This window comes from Mastomys coucha, unplaced genomic scaffold (assembly GCF_008632895.1).
Source record: "Mastomys coucha isolate ucsf_1 unplaced genomic scaffold, UCSF_Mcou_1 pScaffold13, whole genome shotgun sequence".
Lineage (NCBI taxonomy): Eukaryota > Metazoa > Chordata > Mammalia > Rodentia > Muridae > Mastomys > Mastomys coucha.
Window position 1 is genome coordinate 28,111,673 of NW_022196895.1, and position 13,489 is coordinate 28,125,161.

The following is a 13,489-nucleotide window of genomic DNA, read 5'->3' on the forward strand; positions in this document are numbered from 1 at the left end:
TCTTCTTCTTCTTCTTCTTTTTCTTCTTCTTCTTCTTCTAAATGTGCATGAGTATTTTGCCTGCATGTATTCAAGCATGATGTGTGTTTCTTGTGCCCTTAGTGGCAAGAAGATGTCGTCAGACCCTCTGGAACTAGAATTAAGGACATTTGTGAGCTGATGTATAGGTGTTGGGAACCATATTGGTCTCTTCTGCAAGAAGAGCAAATACTCTAAACTCTGAGCTATTTTTTTTTTTGAGACAGGGTTTCTCTGTATAAATCTGGCTGTTCTGGACCTCACTCTGTAGATCAGGCTGGCCTCGAACTCAGAAATCCACCTGCCTCTAATTCTGAGCTATCTTACTTACCAGTCCCAAGTATGTGTGTGTATGTGTGTGTGTGTGTGTTTGTGTGTGTGTGTGTGTGCAGTAGCATATTCATATAGAAGCCAGAGGTCAATGTTGTATGTCTTTCTTATTTCTACACCTTATTTTTGAGACAGCTCTCACTGTGTAGAGTTTGTTTGGCCAGTGAATCCTAGGGATCCTGCTGTCTCTGCCCTCCCACTCAGCACACTGAGGTTACAGGCACATACAACCATGTTCGGCTTTTTATGCAGATGCTGGGAGTCCAAACTCAGGTCCCTGGGCTTGCCTTTAAGGTCTTTACCAACAGAGCTGTCTCCAGCTCTGGCTGATTCTTGGAAGGCGTCATGTTGAAGCCTCTCTTCCTATAGCAGAGGGCACATCACGGAAATCTGGGGTTCGGTGGTCTGTAAGGCCTGCTCCCATAAGTGTTGAATGCTAGTTGGGGATCTAAGCTGGTGAGGTAGTGGATCAGCAGCAGCAAGGCAAGCAAAGAATGGCAGAATGGAGAGGAGGCAGCAGCAGCGCAATTCCTCAAGCTAGCCAGCAGGTAGACATCGCAGCTGACCTGGCAAACTGAGAAGCAAAAGTCTCTCCCACTAGCAGAGTGCCCAGAGACTGGGATTGCATACACAGTGACCTTCCGGAGTCCTTCGTTGCCCTGGGATGAGGGCAGTACAGATATGACTGCACGTTGGGGCATGGTGTAAGCTGACAATGACAGTCCTCATAGTTTGACTCCCCCTTTTCTCACCCACTGAGGTCCATCCCTACAGAAGGTGAACCAGAGTCTTCAAGAAATGGATGACAGACAGCTCTACAGAAAAGAGTGGCATAGCTAGAGGCCCATGGGTCTGTGGGCTGCAGAGATGGCAGCTCCTCTGACCATCCTGCTCCTGGGTACGAGAAGGGAACTGAGAACATCCACTCACCTTGTAGGCTGGCTTCCCTTACCCGACCTAGGTGGTAAGACCTAAGGATCAGAACCAAGTTTCCAACAATAACTCTGGGCTTCAAGAAAGCCTATAGACAGGCAGGTCCATGGGAACTTCTTGAAACTTGATTAGATATCAGTTTAAAATGCAAAGTTTAGGGCATGGAGGGAATGGTTTAGCATTTGGCAACACTGGTTGCTCCTCTAGAGGACTCAGGTTCAATTCCCAGAAACCACATGGCAGCTCACAACTGTCCATAGCTCCAGTTCTGGGGGACCCATGTCAATGGGCATGCATGCGGGTAAAATACCTATACGCATAACATAAAATACAAACATTCTTTTAAAAAACCCAGGAAGTTTAAAAGTGTGTTTCTGTATAAGGATTAGAAGATAACGATGTAAATAGCTCCCTGAAAGAATCCAAGGTCAGTGCTGGGGACAAAGCCCGGTCAGTAGAGGCTTGCCTGGCGTTCTTAAAGCACCAAACAAAAGCAGGTGGACATGCTCATAGTCCCAGCAATCTGAGTAAGAGGATAAAAAAAAAAATCAGTCATCCCCAGCAACACAATGGGTTCACAGCCAGCCTGGGGTATGTGAGACTGTTTAAAACAAACAAACAAACAAACAAACAAAAAGTCAGACATAGAAAATAGAAGAAACTATAAGCATGAATATTATAAGAGGTCCAGAAAGAAACAGGAAAGGAGAACACAGGGTAGTGTCAACAGAATAATCTCAAAGTGGAGAGAAGCAGGTAGGTGATCTTTAGATCTTCAGTCTCTCTCCTCTGCTCCAAATCTAATCCCCCAGTCTCATCCACATATCTGTAGCAAACCACTGGTTGTGGTTTCCCCTTGTTCCCAGTCCTACCTCCAGCAGATCACAAAAATCTCCCACAGATTCCTTCACCAACCCATCCTGTCATCTCAGCCTCCAGCCTCCACCAGCACTTTCCCTGAACTCCCAGTGGATCCCAGAAGTGTTCACCACCAGGCAACCATAGCTCCCATACTCTCTTAAGAACTAGAAAGGGCAATAGAAACCAAAGAAGAGACCACCATCTGCACCTAAAATTATAATCATTCCAAACCCTTGTGCAGAGACACCAGTATAAAAACACAATTGATACCAGCCAGGACAGTATGTCTCCAGAAAGCCCAGCCACCCACCCTACTGCAACCCTGAGCAATGTCACATGACTGAAGCACCAGACAAGGACTTTAAATTAGCCTGTTATGAATATATTACAGAGGATGTGAAGACATCCCTTAAGGAAATCTATGAGACCAAAAACGGTGTGATGAGAGGAAGAAAACACTTCCAGACTTACAAGTGCAAAAAGAATCGATAAAGAAAAGCCAACCAGGGAAAACTGAAAATCAGAAATTCCAACAGGAACCTCAGAGGCAAGCCTCACCAACAGAGTACAAGAGATGGAAGACACAATCACAGCCACTGAAGACGAGATAAGAGAAATGATGGGCACCACAAAGAGTGTGTGTGTATGTGTGTGTATGTATATATATATATATATATATATATATATATATATATATATATATATATATATATATATCCAGGAAATGTGGGACACAATGAACAGGCCAAATCTAAGAATAATAGGAATAAGAAGAGAAGAAACAGGCCAAAGGCACAGAAGATTTTTTGTTTTGGTTTTCGAGACAGGGTTTCTCTGTGTAGCCCTGGCTGTCCTGGAACTCACTCTGTAGACCAGGCTGGCCTTGGACTCAGAAATCCACCTGCCTCTGCCTCCCAAGTGCTGGGATTAAAGGCATGCACCACCACGTTCAACTGATATTTCTAACAAAATCATAGAAGAAATCATCTTAACACAAAGAAGGAGGTGTCTATCAAGGTACAAGAAGCATAAATAACACCAAATAGGCTGGAACACAAAATGAATTCTCCTCAGCACATAATAAATCGAACTTACAAACATACAGAGCAACAACAACAAAAAGAACATTAGAAACTGGAAAGGAAAAAGACCAAATAAATATACAAAGGGAAACCTATTAAATAGCATCTGGCTTTTCCATGGATACTCTAAAAGCAAGAAGGGCTTGAACAGATGATCTACATACTCTAAGAGACCACAGATGCCAGACCAGACTATTATACCTAGCAAAACTTTCAATCATAATAGATGGAGAAAGAGAGACAAATGGTTGCTAGTTAGATTGGATGGCTGATTACAGAAGAATACAAACAGATCCATATTTAATGCTTTCTGTACAACTGAACTATGAATGGATCAAAGACTTTAACATAACATAAGATACTCTGAATCTGATAGAAGAGAAGGTGGGGAATAGCCTTGAATTCATTTGTACAGGCAAAGACTTTCTGAATAGAGCACCAATAACACAGGCACTAAGATCAACATTAACAAGTGAGACTCCATGACACTGTAAAGTTTCTGCATGGCAAAGGGTGCTATTATTCAAGCAAAGAATAGGAAAAGATTTTCTAACTACATATCTGATAGAGGGCTGATATTTAAACTATGTAAAGAACTAAAAAAAAACCTGGATATCAAGAAAAATGATAACCCAATTTACAAATGGGGCATGGATCGAAACAGAATTCTCAAAAGGGGAAGCACGAATGGTTCAGAAGCACTGAAAGAAATTTTCAACAACTTTAGTCATCAGGGAAATGCAAATCGAAACTACTCTGAAATTTCATCTTAGGCTAATCAGAATGGCCAAGATCAATAAAAAAAAAAAAAAATGGCAGCTCATACTGTTGAGGATATGGAGTAAGGGAACACTCATCGATTGCTGGTGGAAGTGTAAACTTGTACAGTCACTATGGAAACCATTGTAGCGATTTCTTAGGAAGATGGGAATTGATGTCCCTCAAGATCCAGCTATGCCATTCTTGGGCATATACCCAAGGACCCTGTATCCTACCACAGAGACACTTGATCAACGGCGTTCTCTTGGGCATATACCCAAGGACCCTGCATCCTACCACAGAGACACTTGATCAACGATGTTCATTGCTGCTCTGTTCACAATAGCCAGAGACTCGAAACAACCGAGTGGATTGTCAGTGTTTGTCAGTGGATGAGTGGATAAAGAAAATGTGGTACTTTACATAATGAAATATTACTTAGTTCTAAAGTAAATAAATAAATAAATAAATAATAAAATCATGAAACTGGCAGAGAAATAGATGGAACTAGAAAAATTCATCCTGAGTGAGGTAACTCAGACCCAGAAATAAATTATGGTATGTAATCTCTTAAATGTGAGTGATAGCTATTAAATCATTGACAAGCAAGGTACAGTCACTATAACCACAAGGGTTAGGTAGAGAGTGGGGGACTAGAGGGATGGAGGGAGCCCCCGAGGAAAGGGACTAGAATAGATAGTTATGGGTGGACTTGGGGAAGGAGGGAATGTGGGAGGGATAACTAAACTAAAGGCCATTTGAGGGGCTGTACGGAAACCTAACACAGTAGAAGCTTCCTATTATATGTATAGACCTATATGAGGGCAATCTAAGTGAAATCATCAAATAATGAAAGAGACAGGGGCCAACTGGATATCTCTTGTCACCAAAGTAAGGTTCCAATACCAAGATCATCTTTGGAAGCTCTTTCATAATGTCATCAGGGCTTTTGTTGTTGGTCCTCTGCTTATGCTTCTGCCTTGCCAGTTTGGGGTTTTTATGGAATTCCCGTGTGGGCAGATGTGTGTGTGTCTGCATCTCTATGCATCTCCTGTGGCTTTTTTTTTCTCTTAATTGTTTGTCTGTTTTGTCATATTTTAGTTTTTAAATTTTATCTTATTTATTATTCCTTAGATACCTGTTTTCTTTTCTTTTTTTTAAAGATCTGTTTATTTATTATGTATATAACATTGTGCTTGCATGTATCCCTGAAGGCCAGAAGAGGGCATCAGATCTTATTACAGATAGTTGTGAGCCACCATGTGGTTGCTGGGAATTGAACTCAGGACCTCTGGAAGAGCAGACAGTGCTCTTAACTGCTGAGCCATCTCTCTAGACCGATACCTGCTTTCTAAGGAGAGACATATACTGTGTCGATCCAGATAGGAGGGTAGGTGTGGATGAACTGAGAGGGGGAGGGGAGGGGAGACTGTAATCAGAATATGTTGTTTGAAAACAATCCATTTTATTTTATTTTTGTAACAGATTACATGCTTACATACTTATTTTATACAGATTATATGTGCAATATTTTTAATTTAAAACTCTTAATATTTAAGTTCTAATCATTATAGCACTTTGCTAAAGTTTTATAGGGAAAAATCTACCTTAGGTAAAAAAAAAAAATAAATCTTTAAAATTTTCCAAGAACCAAGCCTGGTGACAAGGGTTTGTTGTAATCATTGGTAGTGGGGAGCCTGAAGCAGGAGGATGACAAATTCAAAGCCTGCTGGAACTACAGAGTTGAATAAGACCAGTCTGGGTGACTTATTGAAACAAAACAAAACAAAACAGAAGGAGGACAAAGGGGAGTAGAAAGATGGCAACAGCTGGGAAGAACTTCTGCTAAGAGCCATGGTCAGGAAAACACACTGAGCTCCATCCAAAGACCTGTGAAATCCTGACTTCTTGACTTCTTAAACTACACACATTAGTAAACTCATTTGAAATAAAAACTCAAGGAAAAATATAAAAGGAGACAGAATGGGGGTTCTCCGAGGAAGCAACACATCCAGGAGGATAGACGAGGAAGACACTGATGACTTAGTACCTAGGTTAGCTCAGTGTGTGTGTGTGTGTGTGTGTGTGTGTGTGTGTGTGTGTGTGTGTGGTAAAGGCTGAGAGACAGACAGACACAGAGACAGATAAATAGTTGTGCTCCAGGGTATGTCCATGGGTACCTGAAGACTGACAGTAACTATAGGGTCCGGGAAAGGGGTGTTAAGTCTACCTGTCTTGGGTCCCCAAGATGTGCTTGCTCTTCTCCCTTGACTCACCGGTGGACTTGCAGTGCATGTGGTCATCTGACAGCTCATAGCCCGGGGCACAAGCACAGCGCCTCCCGTTGCCCTCCTCCAGGCAATAGTGCAAGCAGCCGCCATTTTTCACCCTACAGTCCTGGAAGCGCAGTTCTGCAAGACAGGAGAGTGCAGACGGCTCGTGGTGGCCCTACCGTTCCAGATCCCACCTCAGCCCACCTTGCAGCCTCCCCCGAAGTCCTCTCACCCTGTTGACAGAACTTGCCCTCCCAGCCCTTATCGCAGCTGCAGCTGAAGCTGCCCATGCCGTCGATGCAAGTGCCATGCCCGCAGCATGGGCTATCGCACTGGTGATCCAAGGGCGGAGCCGAGCACTGGTCACCGTCTGCGAAAGACAGCGGGATGAGGCAGGAGAAGATGTGGATACCTTCATTTTCCTCTCCAACCTCCACTGACCCTGGATTAAGCATCAACTTAATCCATCCAGGTATTTAGAACTCACTCACCGAAGTACTTGATCCAGAAGGCCAGCTGTTGGGGGAGAGAGGGTAGAGTGTCAGGGACCAACCTGGCTACCTAGGGGAAGCCCACGAGGTATTCCCTCCTCCTGAATATGAGGTGTCTAGGAGTGGAAGGGCTTCCAGACAAACATCTGCCATAGTGCTCTTTGCTGCCCACCTCACAACACCCTTTTCCGGGAAGCTGGATCTCTGCCCACGGGGTCATCTATTCCCAACGTAGCATCCTGTGCAGAAAGTACCTGAATCCCTTACAGGCTATTCTGCCCCCTTCAAGCCCTATCATCCTTTTCCTAGCAACTGACTGAGGCCCAGAGTGCTCCCTGGGGACAAACATTAAAGAACTCTGATCAGAAAATACTTTATACATTATCATCCTTCCTGACCTTTTGACTACCATTAATTCAGTCCTTCGAGTAGGTTTTGTTTGTTTTTTCAACCTTATATAAAATTCTATGGAAAATTGTTGTATAAAATTTTTCTACATGGCACTATGAAGCAAATGACATTTCTTTCCTGTAGGCAAAGAAAACTAAAAGTGAAATATCTAACACTGAAATAGTTTGGGGTCAGTGAACTCAATAATATTATATGTCGTAAATAACTACTTTTGTAAACAAAAAGTTATAGATGGTGATGTGATTTGGCATGGTTCACTCATTGTTCAACTATGTGTTTATCTTTAACTTTTAGATTCTATTCATCACGTTAATGACACAGACACTGTACTGAGCACCAATAATAGTAACCCTGGTAAGTAGCCTGGAAAAAAAAAAAAAAGAACTCTGGTCAGGGTTGACTAGATGGCTTAGCAGTTAAGAGCACCAGCTGCTCTTCTAGAAGTCCTGAGTTCAGTTCCCAGCAGCAACCACATGGTGGCCCACAACCATGTGTAATGGGATCTGATGCCTTCTTCTGGAATGCAGGTGTACATGCAGATAGAAGACTCAGACATAAAAGAAAATTAAAAAAAAATGTTTACCTACCTTTTTAAAAATTTTGTTTCATTTATTTATTTATTTAATGCTTATGAATACACTGTTGCTGTCTTCAGACACATCAAAAGAGGGTAACAGATGCCATTACCGATGGCTGTCAGCCACCATGTGGTTGCTGGGAATTGAACTCAGGACCTCTGGAAGAGCAGTCAGTGCTCTTAACCACTGAGCCATCGCTCCAGCCCCATAAAATAAATTTTTTTTAAAAAAGTATTTTTTAAAAAAGAGTTTTGATAACCTTCCCTCCCACTACCCGCAAATATAAGGTGGAGGTCAGTGTGAAGGAGAGAGAAAGATTACCTGGTCACAGGGAAGGAGAGTCAGTGACAGGCAGTAGTGGCCACTGGAGAGCTGCCCAGACTCTCTCTTCCCTGGTTCAGTTCCTATAGTCCCCTGTGCCTGACCAAGCCCTTAAACAAGATCAGCATCCACATGATGGACTCCAAAAAGGGCCTCAATGGCAGTGGTCATGCCTACTGCTCCTCTAGGTCTCAGCCGCCAGACCACCCTCTGCACCTGGCCTTGTGACCTTACTGTGTCTTCCACATTTTGGAAGATCTCCTGGGCCTCTTCGAAGTCACAGATCTCCTCCATACACTCCCGTTCCAGGCTGCCTGGCCGCATCTCCTCCAGGAAGCTGTTGGCACGTCTGACCCGAAGCACCTGGTGGGCATGCTCGCTGCTGGAGAACACTGGCTCTGGTTTGGGATGGGAGTCAATGTGGTGGAGGGACCCAAGAGGGGCCGAGAGGGATCGGAAGAACCCCAGCTAGAGAGGGCCTGGGAAGACCTCAGCCCGATCCCTCTGGTCTTATTCTAATTCCCAGGAGGGATTCTGTGCCCTGCTTTTATGCTCTGGTCCCAGGTCCCCCTGGGAGGACAGCAGTTTGGATCTTACAGTATACGTGAGCCCTGAAGCAGACACACAGATTTCCTTTCAGGACATGCCTGGAATACTCAACAAGGTGTCTTGTGCAGAACAAAGTGCTTAGGGGCTATGCCAGATCCTGCTGCTGCCATATATAACTGCAAAGTTGCATGTGCATGAAAATAGCCGTCAAGGGCTGGAGAGATGGCTCAGCGGTTAAGAACACCGACTGCTCCTCCGAAGGTCCTGAGTTCAAATCCCAGCAACCACACCATGGCTCACAACCAACCACCTGTAATGAGATCAGATGCCCTCTTCTGCTATGTCTGAGGTACCTACATGTAATAAGTAAATAATTTTTTTGTTTGTCTTTTGTTTTTTGAGACAGGGTTTCTTTGTGTAGCCTTGGCTGTCCTGGAACTCACTCTGTAGACCAGGCTGGCCTCGAACTCAGAAATCCGCCTGCCTCTGCCTCCCAAGTGCTGGGATTAAAGGCATGTACCACCACTGCCCGGCTAAATAAATCTTAGAAAAAAAAAAAAGAAAATAGCTTTCAATAAGAGACTAGGACAGCTCAATGGAATCTATCTTACAGTCTCCCAGCATAGCTGAGCAAGCCCTGCTCTCTCACCTCCATTTCCCACAGCCTCTATCATACAGTCCCCATCTCTTCCCCCTGAGCAGGTGGAGAACAGGAAGCTATCACTCGGTGTCTCCTCAGCTCTCAGAGACACCTATCAGGTAGGAGAACAGCTAAGAGGGAGGGGCCGAATCAGAAGTATTCAGGAGGGGCTTTAGCGGTGTGCGCGTGCGCGGTGAGCATAGAGGAAGACTACTTACCTGAGCGGGGCAGCAGAGAGCTGGTGGGCAGGGCAGACTAAAAAAAACGGGCTTGGTAGGTAGATAGGACAATAAAGAAGAGCACAGTTGAAGAGGTAGCTGGGGCAACTCTAGAGAGGTCACTGGTGCCTATGCCTGGGCAAGCCCAGGGGGCGCTCTAAGGGTCTGGCGGAGACAGTCTTACCAGGATGGGCTGGGATGCTAGAAATTCCCCAGGTGGACGTGAGCAGCAGGAAGAGTCTGAATTGCCACATCCTGGAGCTGCTGACACCTGTCTGAGGAGAACGTCTAAGCTCCAAGAATACATACAGTTGAGCTGCTCCCAGCCCCACCCCCACCTCCCCCTGAAAGTGGAATGAAATGACCATCCCTGAAAAGGGGAAATATCTTAGTCAAAAAAGCACTTTCCATGCATATTTGAAGACTTAAGTCTGATCCCCAGAACCCATATAAAACTAAAACAAAAATCTAGGTGTCTGAGGTGTGTTCTTGTAATCCCAGTACTGGGGAAGCCAAGATAAGTAGATCCTTGTGGATTGCTAGCCAGCCACCCGAGCCTGCTTGACCAGCTCCAGGTGACTAGCTCCAGGCCATCAGGAGGCCCTTCTCAAAAAGCAAGGTAGATAGCTCCTGAAGAAAATTTCTAAGGTTGATCTCTTAACATACACACGTGCACGCGCGTGCGCTCACAGACACACACACACACACACACACACACACACACACACACACACACACAGAGCAAGCAAGAAGGGAAGAGAGGAAAGGACATGTTCCTGAGCTCGTTGTCTGTGTGAAAGCTGGGTCTAGGAGTGGGGCACACTGTACACAGACGGACAGTCCGGTGGCCTTTAGAGCTAGGCTTACTTTAGGCACCTGAAAGCAGAAAAGTCATCGCCTGGGGCAAATTCCATTTCCTACTGGGGGTGGGGGAAGAGAGAGAGAGAGAGAGAGAGAGAGAGAGAGAGAGGGAAAACAGTATTGAACAAGATGTTTACCTGCTCTATGCCTCGGTTCTGTCATTTGTAAAATGGATAGAATATGTTTCTTCCTTAAAGAGTTGTTGAAGCTCTTTCTTGTGTGCACAGATTTGCACACATGCGGAGACCAGGGATGATTTGGCTGACTGTCCTTTGTCCTTCCCCAGGCATTGTCTGGGTTTTTATTCCCTCTGGGTTTTTTTTTTTTTTCAAAGACTGCCTTGGCTATTTTGGCTATCCTGGAACTTTCTATGTAGACCAGACTGGCCTTAAACCCACAGGGATCCACCTGCCTCTGCCTCTGCCTCTTGAGTACTAGATCTAAAGGGGTGTGCCATCATGCCTGGCTTCTATCTTAATTTTTTGGGACAAGATCTCTCACTACCTGGGACTCGTCATGTAGGCTGGCCAGCCAGCAAGCCCAAGGGATCCACTTGTTTTTGCTCTCTAGCACTAGGATTGTAAGTATGTGCTGCCACTCGTGCTTTAAAACAAACAACAAATAAACCATGTGTTCTAGGAATCAAACTCAGGTCCTTACGCTTACAAGACAAGCACTTTTTCAACCGAGCCATCTTCCCAGCCTCCCCACCCCCTCTCCCAAGCTGTTAATCAAATACTGGATACTGGAGGGTTGCAGTTCAGTGGGGGAGAACATACTTAGCATGTTTAAGATTCTGGGTTCAGTCCTGAACACCAGAAAACACACACACACACACTCATCGGTCACTGTTCACCGTTATAAGAGGTAGGCATTAATATTCTCACCTCCACTTCATGGGATGGGACCCAAAAGCTTGGAGGAGATAAGATGCTTGCCACAAGCCTACACCTAAGAGGAGGGCAGAGTTTGGCTTCAAGGCTAAGCCTATGTGGCCCTAACTCTGGAACCTTAACCCCCGCCCCCAACCAATGGTCATCCCACAAGGCCTTTAGTGTCCCCCAGACCAGGTGGGCAGGCCTGCCTATACCAACTGCACAGCCCCTCCTGGCCTCACTCTCCGGTTTTGCCAGCTTCCGGAATTGTATATCCCACCTTAGAGAACAGGATAAAGAGGAGTAGTGGGTTTCAAAGATGGCTCTGGGAGTAGCTCTAGATCATGGGGAATCCCTTGACTGACATCCACTTGATCCACACAATCTCACATGTTGGGAGGGCCACCTGGATTGTAGGGAACTATATGCCTTGGTCAAGACAAGAGTTTGGGCCCTTGTTTTCTTTGGCCCCAAGCTTCAGTCAGCCTGGAGAACCATAGCTCAAGGATGTCCCCTTCTTCCCAGCTGGACTCTCCTTCCCACCCCTTCCTCCACAGCCCTTCACAGTCTTGCCTTGAGGGGGACTTACAGGGGTGGGCCAAGGAGAAACTGCGATTTCGTCCAGGTACCTCCATGTCAGTCTGGGAGTCAGGTTAATCCATAACCATGGATATTTGCTTAGCCCTTGGTGCTGCACCTCCCTCTCCCCAGACAAACAAACAAGAGGTTTTCTGATCTCAGCTCTGGAAGGCTCCATTGTGCCCAATGCTCACCTCTGCCCACTGAAGAAGTTGTCTATCAGAAAGGGAGGGAGGGAGAGAGAGGGTTGAGCATGTTCAAACTTCTTGGCAAATGTGGTCACATTTTAGCCCTCAGTGACTGAGGGATGGGAACCTTAAAAGACGACAAAAACCAAACATCAGCAAAGACAGATATTATAGCTTGTTTGTAAGTAGCACATTTGAAAATAATTACGTATATCACCAATCTAGGATGCCATTAGTGATAAGATGCTCTTACTGTCCCCGCTGCTTTACAGGAGGGAACCTTAAGAAGTCTTCGTTACTTGCCCAAATTGATGGAGTTGGTGGGAGGCAGGTACTAGAAGGAGGCTCCTGGCTCAGCCGGCCACTTTGTGAGCCGGGGAGAGAAAGGAGTGACTTGGGAAAACTGCCAGAAGCTCCCAGCTGAGAAGTCTGGAAAAGAGCGAGGCAGACGTAGCCCTTGCCATATTCTGTAAGCTGCCAGGTTTCCCTAAGAGCCTTCCTTCCCCGAGACTAGCTGTATGAGGGAAACCACCATTTTTTTTCCAGCCCTAACGCTCTTGGTGACCTTGCCGCTCCACAAAGTCCTTGCTCAGAATGGGGAGCTCGGCTCCAAGGGGTTCATCTGTCTTGGGCACAGGAGGGAAGTCTTTGACCCAGGGAGCCAGTCAGATTTTCCATCTTGGTACCAGAGGAATAAGATCTTAGGGAACTGATCAGGTGTGCAACTGTATTCAGAAAACTGAAGGGGAAGGAGAGGTGACATAGTCCCCAGTGTGTCCCCCCACTGGAGGTGAGGTGGGAGGCTCCCAAGACAGGAAGTAGGAAAGTACTGGGATGGGAGGCGAGATGGCGTGCAAGGTACTTAGAAATAAGCTTGTGGGAAGCGGAGAGCCAGTCGCTCTCTGTGAGCGGCTGCGGTGGCTACCTAGAGGAGGGGCACTGAGTTCCCGGTCACTCAGGCATTAAAGGCCAAATGCCACACAAGCATCTGCTTGTGCACCCTGGAGAACTTTTTGTTTGTTTGTTTGTTTCTATGCAATGGCTCTGCCCAAGTTTCCAGGAACTTGTGAAATAAACACTCGTGGCGTGTGTTCTTGCTCCAGATGTGACCCCTTACAAGTCAGCTGCCGCCTTTCTCCTACCCTACCAAACCCCAGTGGTGAGGATGTCCAATGGACACATGGCTTCCCTCTGCTTCCACTACTTTCGACTTCCTTCAAAAGGTCAGTTCTCTGGCAAGCCTGGCAGGATGTACATGCTGACCTCGACCTGCATGATGGACTCTGCCCGAGGTGGCTACGTCCAAACCCTGAACGAAGCTTGGGAATTGCAGTGCCCGTGTGCTCATTGCGGGGAGTGATGCAGACCTGGCAGGCTGCCTGGAGGAGGATCCTTACACTTCCTCAGCAGAGCCCATGACTTTAGACCTCCTGGGGACTCTGCTTGGTGCTCTGTGCTAGCATCCAGCCGCGCGTCAAGGGCCTTGAGCCTTTTTGAGGGTTTCTGGCAGGGAACGGTGCAG

The 13,489-nt window shown here is 46.0% G+C and overlaps 1 protein-coding gene across 3 annotated transcripts in view; it reads right to left on the reverse strand.

Moving 5' to 3' along the window:
• Positions 1-11,866, reverse strand: part of Proc (protein C, inactivator of coagulation factors Va and VIIIa) — a 16,469-nt gene extending 4,603 nt beyond the window's left edge. The window contains exons 1-7 of one of the 3 annotated variants that reach the window (XM_031366275.1): positions 11,790-11,866; positions 11,213-11,276; positions 9,649-9,739; positions 8,292-8,455; positions 6,748-6,772; positions 6,489-6,626; positions 6,260-6,394 (exon numbers count right to left, since the gene is read on the reverse strand). In XM_031366275.1, the coding sequence (XP_031222135.1) occupies positions 6,260-6,394; positions 6,489-6,626; positions 6,748-6,772; positions 8,292-8,455; positions 9,649-9,718 (532 nt within the window). In that variant the 5' untranslated portion in view covers positions 9,719-9,739; positions 11,213-11,276; positions 11,790-11,866. The remainder of the gene's footprint in view (positions 1-6,259; positions 6,395-6,488; positions 6,627-6,747; positions 6,773-8,291; positions 8,456-9,648; positions 9,740-11,212; positions 11,277-11,789) is intronic. The other 2 variants (XM_031366276.1, XM_031366274.1) reach the window with 2 other exon arrangements.
• Positions 11,867-13,489: the final 1,623 nt, after the last annotated feature.